This window comes from Xyrauchen texanus, chromosome 29 (assembly GCF_025860055.1).
Source record: "Xyrauchen texanus isolate HMW12.3.18 chromosome 29, RBS_HiC_50CHRs, whole genome shotgun sequence".
Classification (NCBI taxonomy): domain Eukaryota; kingdom Metazoa; phylum Chordata; class Actinopteri; order Cypriniformes; family Catostomidae; genus Xyrauchen; species Xyrauchen texanus.
This window is the reverse complement of record NC_068304.1, coordinates 18,823,803-18,841,492: the sequence shown is the minus strand read 5'-3', so window position 1 is coordinate 18,841,492 and position 17,690 is coordinate 18,823,803. Positions and strand designations below refer to the sequence as shown.

General features: G+C 37.3%; 1 protein-coding gene across 1 annotated transcript; it reads right to left on the bottom strand.

The window, feature by feature from the left end:
- Positions 1 to 1,864: 1,864 nt before the first annotated feature.
- On the bottom strand, positions 1,865 to 17,462 carry LOC127623387 (homocysteine-responsive endoplasmic reticulum-resident ubiquitin-like domain member 1 protein). The gene is made up of 8 exons (XM_052097836.1): positions 17,108 to 17,462; positions 13,253 to 13,330; positions 11,313 to 11,396; positions 7,992 to 8,161; positions 7,766 to 7,876; positions 7,269 to 7,634; positions 5,822 to 5,936; positions 1,865 to 2,925 (listed from the first exon to the last, which is right to left on the bottom strand). The coding sequence occupies exons 1-8, from the start codon at positions 17,261 to 17,263 to the stop codon at positions 2,746 to 2,748; spliced, it is 1,260 nt and encodes a 419-aa protein (XP_051953796.1). The 5' UTR covers positions 17,264 to 17,462; the 3' UTR covers positions 1,865 to 2,745.
- Between the last annotated feature and the right edge of the window lie 228 nt (positions 17,463 to 17,690).

Here is a 17,690-nt window from a genome sequence, read left to right as displayed (position 1 = left end):
ATCCAGTATTTTTCTGAAGAATTTCACAAGTAAATGTTGAGGAAAGCCAAAATCCAGCTGCACTATCACATACAAAATTAAGAAATATAACAACTACGTTATTATAGATTTCTGAAGAAATCCCATCAAGACTACTTAATTCATGTTTTTTCAGACACTATAAATACATAAAAACATAGTTTACATTTTGTCACTTAATCCCTACTTGAAAAATGCATGTAATAAAGTATCAAAATACTCAAATGTATTTAAAAAAAAATTAAATAAAATAAAAAAATGGACTTAAATCCTTATCTGTGGCTATCAAAATAAAGGTATTTTATATATGTATCTATTTATAATGAAAAAGATAATTAATTTCCTAATTTGAATGGCTCTATGGAGGCTTACAGTCTCAAAATAAATATTGGTCTGTCCCGATTGGTCAACTCCAGCCACAGCTCTGACAGATGTGCCCTGCGTGGTGGTCCACAGGTGCAGAACTGACACACATCTTGCCTTTAGCACTGGAACCTCAGAGGACAGCCACTAGTGAGAATATAAAATTAGTTCTCAGTCACAGAAACATACAGGCGCTGCCCTTGTTTTAAGTGACAGCTGCTATGCTTCAAATGGAAAACATGTATTTGCATGTTACGACAGCAGACTTATAGGCAGTCTGTAAATTGCATTTGAGTGTTTTCCTCCCATGTGTATGGTTCTAATACTCATATTTGCACAATGCATTTCAGTACCTAGCTCAACAATTCAGGTCTGGGTGAGGATAGCTGTCTAAAAAAAAAATATAAAAAAACACATGTACACAAGTGATAAAGCTTCACAGCATTTCATAGCTTACAGTAAGTTATATAACACTGAGCAATGGCGTTGTTCATATATATAAGTAATAAGTAAACTGCAATCATATAATTACAAATTACATGAAAGGGTTTTCGTCTCCCAATCACAAGATTATGTTATTATAATGAAGTAAAGATTTAAAAGGTAAAAAACATTCTCCTATCCCAGCTTAATATGCACAGACAACAAGCCGTTTATAGGGTCTCCCTCCAAAAGTGTAAAACATAGTAAAATTGTGGTTTATCTCACAGCTATAAACAGATTCTACCAATAGATATTGAGTTCTACCCACAGATTGTTTATTTCCATGTTGTACTTCCCAAGGGTTGGTAAGAGGTTATGTCATACCATGAGTTCTGTTCCAGAAATGTTGCGAATAAATCGTCCATCATGGTATGCAGCACTCATAAGTGGGTTGAGGACCCCATCAGAGATCCAGAAATAAAGCATGTGGTTCTCGGCCAGTTGGTAGGGGTTAAACACAGAGGAATTGATGAATGAAGTCTCATTATTGTAATTAACCACACCATATCATATCATATCATAGGAACATTAAGAGGTAGCCCCAGGAAAGAGGGGGTGGACTGGGCCTGTAATGTCTGATTTGCCATGTTTCTCTTTTGAATAACGGGACTTTGGCAATGCCAAAGTCCATGTAGGAGACAGTGCCAGTTGGTTCAGGCTTATGGTAAGTATTGAAGAATGTACCCTGTCTTAAACTTACTGTTCTGGAATTGGCCAGTGAACTCAGAAAAGGGACAGATATATAGATAGAATAATAGAAATTAATCTGGATGTCATCAGCAGAGTGCATGGGAAGTGGAAAAGAACATGTTGTCTTATGATACAAAACAAGTTCTGAAGTTTTATAAGCTGGGGCAAAGTAGCCTATGGTTGAAAAGATAAAAATGACCAAAATTAAAAAGAATAGGCCTAATACAAATGTTACTCATCACCTAAATAGAACGCAACTCACTGTACTACATTTCTATAATTACTACATTACAATAAAAGACTCTCAAAGTGAAACTGGAATGTGAAACAAAGAAATGTTTATTTAATTTCCTTGTACAGAGGCTTATCTTAATAATGTTAATAGCACAGCTAATTTTTATACATAAAATACCAGCAATGCTACAGTTTTGAGAACCTCCAGATCTAAAACTATATTTTTTTTCATCTCTTTTAGAACTAGTCCTCTTTTGGTTCCGGTCATGTTTCAAAAGTGCAGTTTCTTTATGCATGTAAAGAAAATACAGAAAGGTTTACCTGTTTTTTTTTAGTCCCAGGACAAAAACCAACTCTTTTTTTAATTGAAAATGTACCTGCTCACAACACTTAAACACATGCCAAACCTTCTTCATGAACATTAAAATTTCCATACTCATTTTACAAGTCAAAAAGTGCCATAAATACATTCTCCAAGCAAAAGGAGCCATCATCCATTCACATACTTAGAACAGAATTAATGTATGACATTCACTGTTCATCTTACTAGGACCATAATATGATTAGTCCATGAGTTTAATCCCTGGACCTCTCATGGCAGAGCACTTTCAAAAGAAATGAAGCCCTGGTGACAGGACACAAGTGATCAGGCCAAGGGACCAATAACATTCATCCAAGCCAGTGTAGTTAAATCTTACGTGCTGTACAAAAACTGTACAGAAATATTTACATCTCCAAGTCCCAGCACTTGTTTACAGGTTTACTTGTGTAACCATTTGGGAATAAGGAAGAAAGAGAAATCTTGCTCACATGTTTTGAGCCACAGGACTAGAAAGTGCTACTGTGAAACAATCTAGGATTGCCTTTATTTAAGTTTAATTTCCAGTCAATTTCCGGTCAGGCCATTGGATTGGATCCAGTTTTGATTCTAATCGTTTCTGTCCATCTGGATCTTTATCAGTTTCCTATACCCTGTGGAATCTCAGGTATCAAGGAAGCAAAGAAGGCTTTGAAGAAGACCCAGGCTGTCCAGAGGATGGGTGGTCTGATTGGGGCAACAGGCACTGCTGCCATGGGGGACTGAACAACTTCCTCTGGAGCTGCAACTGCACCCTCCTCTCCAGCAGGAGGCTGTGCCTTCAAAACGAAGTAAGAAATATTAAGCACTCGCTCTCTACCACACATACCTACACACATCAAAATACAGTACTCACTAGGACTGGGTATTGATACAGATTTCCAGATTCGATTCAAAGAAATTTAACGAGACAGGGGACCTAACTAGGTAAATTACAAAAAAAATATTTTACAAAATGTACATTGATCACAAATCCATGTATTCAATCAATCAATAAATATGGTATTTTGTACAGTGTTTCCCATAGGATCTTTTCATTGTTCACAATTAATGCGTGTTGGTCAAAGAATAGATTAAAACAGAGGTGTCATCAGGGTTTATTTATGTCCTCAAAGGGACCTTTGAAAATGTGGCACCAGCACCTGCTTTGGTAGCACCCATGCAATTACCAATAATATTACATGTTATGTGCATTGAAATGCACATTTAACAGAATAGCATTGATTTGATGTTGGGATGCAGATGAAAATTAGGATATTATCAACAGTAACATCTGTGGAAAAACACAAAATTTTTATATGGCTAAATTGAAATATTCTGACTGTGAATAAGTTGGGTCTTCTTTACAGATAACTTTCATCAGGCTCCTACTAATTAAACTACTGTCATATCTTGGAATTTCTGAAGGTAAACAAAACAACTTTCGTTTTTCTACAATCAGAGAGCATTACAAGTGTACAGATTTTATACGGATGGAAAACTGATATCTTGGTCCATAATTATGAAAATGCACCATAGTTCTTGATTTTTGATACAATGATTTTTGTAATAGTTCATGGACACCTAAGGTAAAGCCATGCATGGCTCCTCACTAACATTGTTATTAACTATGTTCTCTATATAAAGAACTATGGCATTTTTATAATGAAAAAATAGCAGTCTAAATACATTTAGAAAGTTTTTCTGCCTCAACTACCATAGGTAATAGAGTACAATAAATGTTACTGCAGTAAATTCATGGTAAAGTTTTGTAAGCATTTTGATCTGAAAATTTAAAAGCCTTCTAATTTATGTTTTCTCCTGTTTTCTTTGTCATTGCCATTTAGAGAGTGGGGGTTGTTTGTTTTAAACCATTTTCTTCATTTTGACACAAATTATAATCACTGGCTGAAGATGGATGAACATCCCATGCCCATAATACCCATATTTCCCATAATTAATGTCTCTTTTAATACTCTTTCAGTTCTTTGCAGTCAGTTGTTGATCAAAAAACAACAAAAAAAAATTATATTTAATTAAAATCCCTCATAGCACAGGTGAGATCAAGCAGTTTGTATCTCTTGTTAACTTTTGCTCATTTTCTTTAAAGAAATGTCGGGTTTCCTTAAAGAGACAGTACCGTTTTTTTAGCACGTGTTCAACAACTCAATGGAAATACCTGAGAATAGAACAAACCATGCAATTAAACAAACATGTAAAAAAATATAATATACAGTATGCAATAGTATCAAATTGAATGATTAAATACATTGATTTGTTCAGTTTTAAAAAGCTAAAAATTATGAAAAACTAATAAAATATAATTAGAAAAAAATATATATTTTTGTAATGTACCTAATTAGAAGGTCCCCTGTATAATTTACAGCATTTGTTCATATGTAAGCAAAAGAAACATTAAAACTGAAATACACCCATATGCATCAATACTGAATCAAGAGCTCGTGAATCAGAATCAAATTAGGAAACCTGTATTAATACCCAGCCCTAGGTCCTACCTTAGTGAAATATTTTTAGTTAGTAAGGATTCATACAGGATGAAATGTCTCCTTTTTCTCCTACTCACTAAGGAATTGTTAAAAAATCTACCATCAAATCTGTTTTTCATTCTTGCGGTTACTTTTACTCAAGTTCAATTTAATGTGCTACTTTTTTTTACTTTCATTCAAGTATGTTTCTTGCTAGATACTTGGATATTTGTGTAAAATTTTCACTCAGAATCCATACTTTCACTTTAAATTTCTAGTACTTTTTACACCCCTGTTTAAAATAGTCTGTTGTTCGGTTGAGACCAGTCAGTGAATTACCAAACCTGCTCTGCCCTCGTGCTGCTATGATTAAGCCGTATTGATAATTGACCCGTGTAGCACCGTTTAATTCCACTTTTGAAGTGAGCAAAATGCGCTCGAATACATATAGATGGCAGGGGAAGGAAAAGCTCTAACTGATTGTTCAGTGAAACTTGCGATCCCCTGCTATCCTCCGTTTCAGAAATGAGCTCCCATGCCACTTGAAATGTATCGTGTTTGACACGTGATATTCAGTGACATCACTGAGTAAGTGCATTTTGGCTGCCGGTGTGTGTATAATTATATATATATATATATATATATGTTACATGTTCATTGTTTACATGCTTAAATTCTACTATTTACAAGTATATTTACATTGTTTTGCAGAGCATTCATCTCACAGAAGTTTTATTCGAGTGTACTGTATATTAATGAGTGAAGTGGAATGGCTTCTTTATCCCATCCATGCTATGTGTGATTAGAATTAGATGTTTATTTATTTCAACAACTGACAGTAAAGACAAAAAGACATTATTCAATGACAAATTAACTGTGTGGTCTCATCTTTGGACCCACATTACACGGAACAAGTCAAACCAAACCTTTACTGTTAACAGTGAAATCATTGACATTTTTAGTCACATCACGCAAAATTTGGTTGCATATGCGAGTAATTTACTCACATTGTAGAAGGTTGCTGCATAAAGTAAAAGATACATTTTAGGATTTAATAATCGATATGTTCAAATTAACATCACATGCATTGTAAAAATCTATATTTTTACTCAACCCTAGTACACATGTACAACACTATTTATCCTTTTCTTTCTTAAAAACTCATATATTAGTACAGCCATTACTGAATTTAACAAAAACAGTCACTCACCAGTTGATGTCTGTCCTCATTCTGGTTTTGTTGGTTCTGAATGACCTCTGCTGCTGGCTGATTAAGAGGCCTGGCTTGAGGTCTCTGTCTAAAGGGAAACCAGCCTGCTGTGTGCCTGAAAGGGGGGAGGGGGGGCAGTTAGCATAGCCACTAAATAAGTTCAGGCCTCCTTGACTTCCATCTAAATTACAACACCACCATTTACATTAAATAGCAATCAACGTGCCCACCTCAACTGTTTAGATGCACATTATTAACTCATTAACTTAAGTCAGCAGCACCTAAAAATAACCCTTGTCTGCTTACATGAAGGGGGGGGGGGGTTGGGTCACGCAACGAGAAAAGGGAAGAGCAGTTTTGCCAGTAGAGAGGGTTTATGAATGATCGCATTGAACACTCTCAGATCAAGCCATTAATTGTTGAAGTACTAAGAGCTTGTTTGCGGAGCAGACAAACTGCCACGTTTGCAGCGAGTTTATCAGAACTCCGAAGTTTTTATCAGCCTTTTAACTGAAATAGAGCCCCTGTCATAACAGCTGGAGATCAGAGAACCAAGTCCCAGACTGCTCCCAACCACATGAAAGCAAACACACAGACCACTGTAATTACAGTCATATACGGTCATGTTTTCGTTATGACCAAAGAGAAGCCTGAGTCCATCTATCCATTTCAACTCAGCATAAACCAGTTTCATACTTTCATTGCTCAGGAATGCACGAGTGTCAGAGTTTGTGCACATAACAGAGACGACTGGCCGAAAGTCTGAATTTACATAACGGAGGGTGTAACTAATCCTAATTTTCCTCCCTGTCTGTTAATAAATGTAGAATTGAAGTCAACAATGAGTAATGTACTTTGTGATATATGCGTATACGCACACAAATTGCTAGAGCGAGCCAAATCTGAGATCTTAACAAACAAAACTCTCAGAGAGAGTTAGGGGCCATTCACACAACGCGTTCTGACATTCCAAAACAGCTAGATGCAGCGCAGAGAAATGAAAAAGAACATAAGGGATTCGAGGAATGGGTTTAATTTTTTTTTACATTTCATTATTCATGGATGCAAGTAACTGAAAAAACAATGACGTGCTTCGCAATGGTCAAAAATGGCCATCTAGTGCATCTAGAGCAATTGACAATAAAGTAAAAAAAATAAAAAATATTGTTGAAATTATGTCTTGACTAGTACTTTTCTAATGCAACTGAAACTTTGTAATGCAGCACTTTGTCTTCCTGTCACCTTAAGATTAATTGGTTTTGTTGTATCCTTCACCATTTTGTTAGACGCTTTGGATAGAAGTATCTGCTAAATGAATATGGGAAGTACTCCCATAGACACAAAAGAGTGTCCCATGTGAACAGCCCATTGCATGTCACTCTAGTCAAGAAGACAAGTTACTGAATGTTGGGTTTACAAAATAACAGGAATTTTGTTTAAGACTTACAGGTACATAATTACCAGGCTGCTCATGACCAGCATAAAGCGGCTCACGCTGGAGTAGAAGTACACAATGCTCAGGAAGATACCCATTCGCGTTGCTGTGTACACCCAATCAAGCCAATCACGGTTCATGTCCTCCTCATCTTCCATCACTGGCCCACCCTGGGCATTCATTCGCAGATTCTGATTGGCACCCTCTGGGTTGATGAATGCAGGACCTGGAGCATTCTGATTGGCTGGCAGGTCATTGATGGGGCCCTGATTGGGTAAAGCTGCAGGTACAGCGGCTTGATGAGGGGCGACAGGGAGTGAGGAAGCAGTTGGAGGGGTGGCCATTGGAGTTGAGGTGGCAGCTGCCATAGCAGCATGACTGAAAAATAGATAACAGCATTTAAAACCCATTAAACATGGACAACATATCATGTGGGAGTGCCTTCACAGATTTAGCGCATCAAGCATAATTGTCATTATATCTTTCCAGCCTATATAGAGGGTACTTACTATTGCATGTAGTACTGGCGGGCGTACATCTGCTGCAACCACAGAAGCTGTTGTGGACTGTACAGCGAGTATGTGGGGAAAGCTGGGTGGTCCATTGCAGCTGAAACAGGCCTGTCAATGAAGGACATACATTAACTCTAGCACAAAACATTATACTCTGCAAGTACACAATATTAATACACCCAACATATTTATAGCACTAATAATATTTAAGACAGAAACACACATGGATGTGCCGGTACTAGTGCCAGGCCATGCAGCAGTGGATGTGGCTTGACCTCGCTGTCTAAGGCCATCTGTAGAGGTCACAGATGGACTTGCAGAAACAGACTCTGTGCTTTGGCTAGCTGCAGTTGGCGAGGGCTGGGAACTCTGCTGCTGTGTAGCTGAGGTAATCTGCACCACAGATAAGAAAGAAATGTGATTATTAGTAGGAAAACCAGGGCATGTGCATAACACACTACACATACTCATCTGAAACACAGGTTTTGGTTTATGCAAACAAGGACACAGAGAGAAAATGGAAGAAAGCAACTGTCTGCTGATATTTCCACTGAAATGAAACAGCAAAACCTTCCCTTGAGAAACAAAAAAACCTCCACAGGAAACGACGAACACCAGTATAACCAAATGAAACTGGAAAAACATTAAGTGCAATTAAAATTAAAAACAGTTGTCAGCATCTCTCAGGCAAAGAACCTACTTCATCTGTGCATTCTCTACCGGTCGGGAATATTGTTATCCGGGAAAATGTGTGTGTGAAAACTTAATCAAATACATTTCTAAATTCAAACTGCACTCAAACGAAACAAAAATTGCTTTTTTGTTTCGTTTGGAGTGCAGTTTGAATTTAGAAATGTATTTGATTAAGTTTTCACACACATATTAGGGTTGTGCCGATGGACGACCAACATCACGATGTAGAGCCACCATCGTGATCCCAAGCCCCTTTTGCGAGTCTTGCTAGTGTGACTCACTAGTCTCTTCTATAGTTAACCTAAAAACTTTGCAGGGATTGCTCTGTAAATTAAATTGAGAATATAACTAATGCATATATGCTATTTTAAATACTGTAGTTTATGCCAGAGACGTGACGTGTTAGTCTGTGAAAATACCGTGTCAGGCAGGCTGCACAAATATTGATCTTGACATTGTTTGCTTCTTGTCTTTTTTTTACATGTCTTACACTGTACATTTAGATTAAAATATTTTATGTTGTAGGCTACAAGAAAATAGCCTTTATTAATTAATTATTAGTAGTTGTAGTGTCTCAGAACATCTTGCTCATTGTCACATAGCTCTTGTATACACTGAAGCGGCAGTTTAAGATAAACCCAGACCAGCGAGCGTCAAATAACTTTTGTCTGGTTAATACTTTTAAAGAAAAATTTCCTTGGCCATAAATCCATAATGTCAAATCAAATGAAAGAAACAAGGTGAATATGAATAACACACATTTATTAAAACATAGAAGAACAACAAATAAAACAAGAAAGCGGAACAACACTCAGACCCGAAACTTCGGCATTAACATTTCACTTATAATTAGCAGCACAATTAACTTCAGCACAGGCTACAAAATAAATTATGTTACTGAAATATTGTAAAGTGGTCATATGAACTACACAAATGAGCGTTTAAAAATAATATGCAAAATCGAATAGCTCCATAGCGGATGGCGAAAAATGCATAAAGAATTCTACTATCTTTCACCATAGACCATGTTTAAATTTCGATGTTTCTGGCCAGAAATACCAACATATTCACTTTATCTGGTTTTAATAAGCTGCGGATTGGAGTAACTACACTACCCGCTGTGCTGAAGACCCGCTCTGATGGAGTACTGGTAGCACATATGCACAGATATTTCCGTGCTAATCTTGCCATGAGCGGAAACCTTTTGTCGTTCGTTTTCCACCAAGTCAGCGGGTCCTCTTCCCCATCAGTGGCCATTTCCTGCAGGTACATGGTCATTTCTGCCTCGACCTTTTGCTCATCAGTGAGTAAAATAACGAAATTATAGTTTTTAAGTGGAAAATAGTATTTATGTAAAGAGATATATTAAAATAAAAAGTGCACAACTCTTCTTAAGTGAAAGCTAAAAATGCTTCACATGTCGTGCAACCTACTGATAAAGCGCCAGACGAGTCATTAGTTGGGTTAGTAAAATAACGAAATTATAATTTTTCATATAATTTTTGAAAATTATATGAAATTATATAATCCCCCGCCCCACCCCACCGACGATATCATCGTCCATCGCGATGTTTTACTGTCAACATCGTCAACTGCCAATTTAGCGGACATCGCCCAACCCTAACACATATTTTCCCGGATACAATATATATAGAAGTAACGTTCCATTTACCATCAGACAAGTATCCGTCTAAACATGCAGATGGAATATAAACATGCAGATGGAATATAACTTACACAAATGAAGACATAAAAACAATTCTAAATGTAAAAATAATAAGTATAATGATGATAATGATCACTGAAATATAAATCATGGTTCGAAGTGAATGTGTTTTTGTAGCATTTTATTTTTTAATCACAAATGTATAGGCTAAATATATAAAGTTGCCCAGCAGAGTTGTGATCACAAGGAACTGCTCTGTGGAAATAAAGTGAACTGAACTCAAAACACCTCCTGAGATGAGATGGTCTGAGGTAATTTGCAGCACTCATAGATGATACTATTCTTGCAACAACAACAAAAATTCAGAAGACAGAAACAAATAAAGAGTGAGAAACTTTTATATGCACGTGTTCCAAGAGACTACACGCCACCGTACAAACAGCGCACAGGCAGCTTTTCTGTCATCTGTTCTTAATAATATAAGTGTGTTTCTTCAAGCACGTGTCTGTGTGTCTAATTTGATAATAATAATAATAGACTCCTAATAATAATAATAATTAATTAAATTCATTAATTAATTGGAAAACGAGCCAAATATCATCTTGACATGGTCAAAGGCATCAGCTATTGGTGATCACTGACCATCGGCGATCCCCGAGATAATCGTCTGTCGGCGCTACCCTAATGTGCACTTCTCTCTAAAAATTAACTAAACGTTCAGACAGTCTCTTGCTGGTTTTTCCAACACATTCAGAAACATAACTGCTTTTGCAGGTGTCGCTCGTTTAATGCGTGCGCTTGTAAACTTTATATTTTAAAGGCTCATTATTACAGTTTAGTATTTCTCTGTAATGTTGAACAGTGTTAGCAATGTTACTTATAACATTCTTTCTCAGTCCTGGAATTCAAATTTCTTTCTGATGCCCTCCAAAATATATATATTTAAGTAATTAAATTAATATCATAAACGTGCGACTAGTCGACTAGGAAAATCTTTGGTTGAGGGCAGACCTACATTTTATAATGTATACTTGGACAGACAGATGAAGACTTATTCACTGTGTTTTCTAAATCACTAAATGAAGTAAAAAATGAAAATCTCCCTACTAAAACACAGATAAATAAGTCATGAAAACCGCATTATCAGAGGTAAATGCAAACAGATGTGAATAATAAAAAACATACTTTGGGTCTTGCTCCTAGCTGGGCAGATGACTGGGGACTCAAAGCACACACCAGGTGAAGAGTGGCTTTGGTTTCTGGAGGTACCTGTAAAAGAAAAGAAAAAAAAAGAAAAAGAGGAAAGGTAAAGCTTGTTGTATCTGGACACAAAAGCAATGCACAAGGACAAACTACAAAACTAAATCTATATTGTTGTGTTGTTAATCTTTTTCCTTTGGGGAAAAAAAAAAGTGTGTGATCATTTGTTTTTGAGGCAACAAAGACATTTACAATATGAACTACCATTCTGCATAAAGCTGTGACAATGTTTAAACCACATGATTGTTTTAATATTTTATCTTTATCCAAATCTATGTCATCCTTTAAGTCTATCAGGTGACAGATGTTAAATTTTCAAAAACACATCTCGCCTGGGGGGCTGTTGACTGTCTCTAGTTTGAGAAGCTTTGAAATTTGACTGACTGCAGCACATGGTAAAAGGGTCAGGCTGAGGATACAAAACAACTGTTCTGAGCGGTGTCTGTGGGCCCACCCTTATGGTTCTAATAGGACCCTGCTCTGCTTACAGCCCTGTTTTTGTGATCAGTAATCTGACCTTTGTGAATATATGACAAGCAAAACACATGGATAAGCCCAATTCATGCCCGTGTGAGTGATATTTTTTTATTTTATTTTGTAAAGCATTTTTGTCATATGTAACATTCTCCCTGATGTTTACCACCATGCAACTTTTACTTCACACTAGTTTTTTTGTTTCCCTTCACAAGTAGCAATAAATCCAACAGTGTTTTGTTGAATGTCAAACAGCATTTTATCAACCCTGTCATACAGCCTAGATCTTCTTCATGCAAATATAAATAGAGCTATATTCATAATAATACTGTAATGTGATAATGGCACTCTGTGAAGACTAGAGGTCATCCGATGGTGAATTTTGACGATTGGGAATACTAAGGTGGTGTAAAAGGCTGATAACTTAAATCAATTTATAGAATGATGTAAAATGTCTTCGTCATTCCTTACTATGAAGGGCACAGACATCGAGGCCCCAAACTGAATAAAATCCCAAAAGCAGTTTATCGTGCAACCAATCAAAATCCCAATAATAACAACGAGAAAAATTAAGATGTGGTGTATAACACAGGACTTTAAACTATAAACAAGCCCGAAATACACCAGCAACTCTTATTTTGAAATCAAAGCGACTTCACTATGTTACAATGTTTTATATGTAATGTGCTCTTCAAAAGGAGTTGGAAATATCGTAATTATAATAGCGAGAAAAATTAAGATTTGGTATAAAACATTGGACTTTTAACTATGAACAAGTCCGAAATTCACAGATGACTTTTATTTTGAAATGACAGACTTGACTAAGTTGCAATGCTCTATATGTAATGTGCCCGTCAAGAGTCGGAAATATATCGTAATTACAAGTTCAGAGTACATGAATAATCAAGCAAAGTCATATTTACAATTCTTGATACCAGAGGGCGTCAACATGAAAGATGATGGAAATCAATGATTTTTGCAAAAAACTATTTATATCTGTATTTTTTTATTAATATTTGTCAACTAATGACTCACACTTTGTGTTTTATTGAAAAAAAAAAAAAAAAAAACTAATAATTTGTTAGATACCATGTATTAATAAATCGCTTATGATGTGTATAAGTGATGCAGGTTTATTAACTTGTTTATTCACTGGTACAACAGAAAAAGAGCTTTTGCCATCATTCATAGTGTATTTGTTTAAGTTTGGCTTCTCTATTGCCAACTATTGGCATACAGTTTTGCCAATAACAGATAGTTCCAAGAAGCAACTACTGGCACAGAATAATCAGTAAAACTGATATATCGGTCTAGCTCCAGTATGGAGCTCAGTTTTTGAAGTCACTTGTCAAATCTAAAATGTTCATATCTTAATGTTTATGTTTACTCACCTTAGAGAAAACATCTCTTATATGCAGGTTGTCCAGAAGGAGCTTGCCCGAGTAAATGAGTCTTTGATCTTTCTCAGCCTGTAAGAAAATGAGTCTACACATCAGACAACACTCAAAAATTCTGTTATATTTACAATTACATTTAGCAGACACTTTTATCCAAAGTGACTTACAATTGAGACACATAGCAAGCAATTTGTCATACATAGTATAGTACTGCCAAGTTCTCACAGCAGCTATTGTAAATATGCTAGCATAAAAGAAAGGAACAGACAAGGATTTTTTTTTACTGTGTAATGTAATGTGCATGTTAAGTGCAGTGGTAACAGATGTGTTTTCAGCTGGTTTTTGAATGTTGAGAAGGTAACAGCAGATCGTGTGGAGTTTGGAAGTTCATTCCACCACAGAGCAGCAGAAAAAGTTAACGATTGTGAAATAGACTTTGAGCCTCTTTGTGATGGGACCACCAGGCGCCACTCATTCATAGACAGCAGAGAGTGAGTTGGAGCATAGACCCGAAGAAGTGAGTTGAAGTAAGAGGGTTCGGTTCAATTGGCTGTCCTGAAAGCCAGAGTCAAAGCCTTGAATTTGATGCGGGCAGCTAGGTAGCCAGTGGATTGAAATAAAGACTGGGGTGACATGAGCCCTTTTTGGCTGATCAGACGAAGACCAGACGCACTGTTGCATTCTGGACCATATGCAGTGGCTTAATAGTGTTAGCTGGAAGGCCAGCCAACAGAGCATTGCAGTAGTCCAGTCCTGAAATGACCAGAGCTTGGACCAGGAACTGTGGTATATATATATATATATATATATATATATATATATATATATATATATATATATATATATTCAGACAGGAAAGGTCTGATTTTCCTGATGTTGTAAAGCCCAAATCTGCAAGACGGGGCTGATGATGAGATATGTGCAGTGAAATTAAGCTGGTCATCTACAAGTACTCCCAGGTTCTGGGCTGTTCTGGTTAGTGTTGAACCAAGATGAAAAATGAAGCTGTGGATGGGTTGGCTGGGATCAAGGGGAGTTCTGTCTTGGCAAGGTTGAGCTGAAGGTGTCATTCCTTCATCCAGTCCAAAATGTCCAACAGTAGGGTCATCAGGTTGGAACAACAGTTACAGCTGTGCATCATCTGCATAGCAATGTCTCAATGCCCGGTCCCAGTGATGTGTACATCAAGTAGAGGAGGGGTCCAAGCACTGATCCTTGAAGAACCCCAGTGGTCAGCTGGTATGTCTTACATTTACATTTATGCATTTGGCAGATGCTTTTATCCAAAGCGACTTACAGTGCACTTTTTACAGGGACAATCCCCCCAGAGCAACCTGGAGTTAAGTGCCTTGCTCAAGGACACAATGGTGGTGGCTGTGGGGATCGAACCAGTGACCTTCTTATTAACAGTTATGTGATTTAGCCCACTACACCACCACCACTCCATGTCTTGGACACTTCTCCTGGAGACCATGAACAATCTTCCAGTGAGATATGTCTCAAACCATTCGAGACATATCTCAGTTCCTGTGATGCCCATGTCAGAGAGGGTGGCCAGGAGGATCTTGTGGTTCAAGGTGTCGAAGGCAGCAGGCAAATCAAGGAGGATGAGGACAGTTGATTTGGAGTTAGCTCTCACCAGTCGCAGGGTTTCAACTACTGACATGAGGGCAGTCTCTGTTGAGAGTCCTTTTATAAAGCCAGACTGTTATATGTGTGACACATATAACACAGACTGTGAAGTCTGTTATATGAAACATTATGCATGTTTTATCACTGAGGTGACAGGTATGAATTGTTGAAAGCCTGCCCCATTGAGCAATAATTATGTACAATTCACAGTCTAGTCTTTTTATATTTATCCAAAACATCCAACTTCTTCTGCCATTACATTCCCTTGCACTGTATATAACAGATTTGTATTTAGTATACATATATATATATATATATATATATAAATAACTGCCTTAATTCTACGTGGCATTGATTCAAGGTGCTGAAAGCATTCTTTAGAAATGTTGGCCCATATTGATAGGATAGCATCTTGCAGTTGATGGAGATTTGTGGGATGCACATCCAGGGCACGAAGCTCCCGTTCCACCACATCCCAAAGATGCTCTATTGGGTTGAGATCTGGTGACTGTGGGGGCCATTTTAGTACAGTGAACTCATTGTCATGTTCAAGAAACCAATTTGAAATGATTCGAGCTTTGTGACATGGTGCATTATCCTGCTGGAAGTAGCCATCAGAGGATGGGTACATGGTGGCCATAAAGGGATGGACATGGTCAGAAACAATGCTCAGGTAGGCCGTGGCATTTAAACGATGCCCAATTGGCACTAAGGGGCCTAAAGTGTGCCAAGAAAACATCCCCCACACCATTACACCACCACCACCAGCCTGCACAGTGGTAACAAGGCATGATGGCTCCATGTTCTCATTCTGTTTACGCCAAATTCTGACTCTCAAATTCTGATTTCAACAGAAATCGAGACTCATCAGACCAGGCAACATTTTTCCAGTCTTCAACTGTCCAATTTTGGTGAGCTCTTGCAAATTGTAGCCTCTTTTTCCTATTTGTAGTGGAGATGAGTGATTCCCGGTGGGGTCTTCTGCTGTTGTAGCCCATCCGCCTCAAGGTTGTGCGTGCTGTGGCTTCACAAATGTTTTGCTGCATACCTCGGTTGTAACGAGTGGTTATTTCAGGCAAAGTTGCTCTTCTATCAGCTTGAATCAGTCGGCCCATTCTCCTCTGACCTCTATCATCAACAAGGCATTTTCGCCCACAGGACTGCCGCATACTGGATGTTTTTCCCTTTTCACACCATTCTTTGTAAACCCTAGAAATGGTTGTGCGTGAAAATCCCAGTAACTGAGCAGATTGTGAAATACTCAGACCGGCCCGTCTGGCACCAACAACCACGCCACGCTCAAAATTGCTTAAATCACCTTTCTTTCCCATTCTGACATTCAGTTTGGAGTTCAGGAGATTGTCTTGACCAGGACCACACCCCTAAATCCATTGAAGCAACTGCCATGTGATTGGTTGATTAGATAATTGCATTAATGAGAAATTGAACAGGTGTTCCTAATAATCCTTTAGGTGAGTGTATATACACATATATACACACACACACACACACATATATATATATAGAATACACATGGCAGTTTATATATGTATATATGTATACGTATATATATATATATATATATATATATATATATATATATATATATATACATACACACACCCATATACATATATAAACTGCCTTGTGTATTCTATATATATATATATATATATATATATATATATATATATATATATATATAATCTTCTATTAAATTTTTATTTATTTTTATAAAATGTTTAATTTTTTATTATGGTCTATGTCTTGTTGCTGTTTTTATTGTTGTGCACTGGAAGCTCCTGACACCAAGACCAATTCCTTGTATGTGTAAGCATACCTGGCAGTAAAACTTATTCTGATTCACTTTTGGAGTAGATACACTACATCAAATACATTGCGAGGGGAGATACTCTGTATCAAAGTTTGGCTAGCTTTCAGCAAACGTTTTATTGATTTGCTTCAGTGTAATGCAAAAAACGACATACTAGATCTAGATCACATGATAACTGTATTAAAGTAGTCAGGACACAGTGTAAATAGCTGGAAATGTGAGCTTATTTTGAATCTAGAATACTGTTAAAGTGTAATGACGGTGACAAACAGTTATTTCCTGCAGTGTTCAGCGATGCGGGCTCTGTGTTGTGTGTTGAGGAATGTAGACGACCCGCTACTGTAAACCATATTTATAGGATAAGAAACCAAATCCAAACCTACCGGGTTTTTGGGATAGACCTTAGAGAGGTGACATTTGAGATCCTTCACTGTCCAGTCCATGCGCACTCCTTCAATCAACTGATCACCGTGAAACTGATTAGGCGTTTTAACGACCAGCGAGATCGTCTCTTTATCCGAGACCTTAGGATTTTCCATCTTTGTACCCAAACCAACCCGTGCTATATTAAAACCCTTTAAAACAACGCTAGGAAAGACTAGATCGGTTTAAAGACAACACTCGATTTCAGAGAAAGAGGTCCTGATTCAAGAAGTTTCGAGCTGCTCATAAGCCATGAAGTATTTGCGTTTGTTGTTTCCACTGTGTCCGCTTGTGATTGGCTGGGCCGCTCTTGTGTTCAGACGTGGAGCCTGTCCTTAAGCCCTACGCACTGCACATGCGCGGTGAGACCGAGTCCTCGGAAATGTTTTCGCTTTGTGCTGTGGCGTGATTGCGTCAGATGGCGATTATGTCACTCTCTTTGTACAGCTTTCAGTAAAGTGAGGGTATTTCCATGTTTTAATTTGTGCTATAAAGAATAAAATAATTGTCTAGATATAGTAACAGACGTATTCTTAATATAAG

Excerpts from the sequence above, each read along its gene's own strand:
- LOC127623387 (XM_052097836.1), bottom strand. The coding sequence starts at position 17,263 with ATGGAAAATCCTAAGGTCTCGGATAAAGAGACGATCTCGCTGGTCGTT. Across the intron at positions 13,331-17,107 it reads AGGTCTATCCCAAAAACCCG|GCTGAGAAAGATCAAAGACT; the intron begins GTAGGTTTGGAT and ends ATTTTCTTACAG. Across the intron at positions 7,635-7,765 it reads CGCCAGTACTACATGCAATA|TCATGCTGCTATGGCAGCTG; the intron begins GTAAGTACCCTC and ends TCTATTTTTCAG.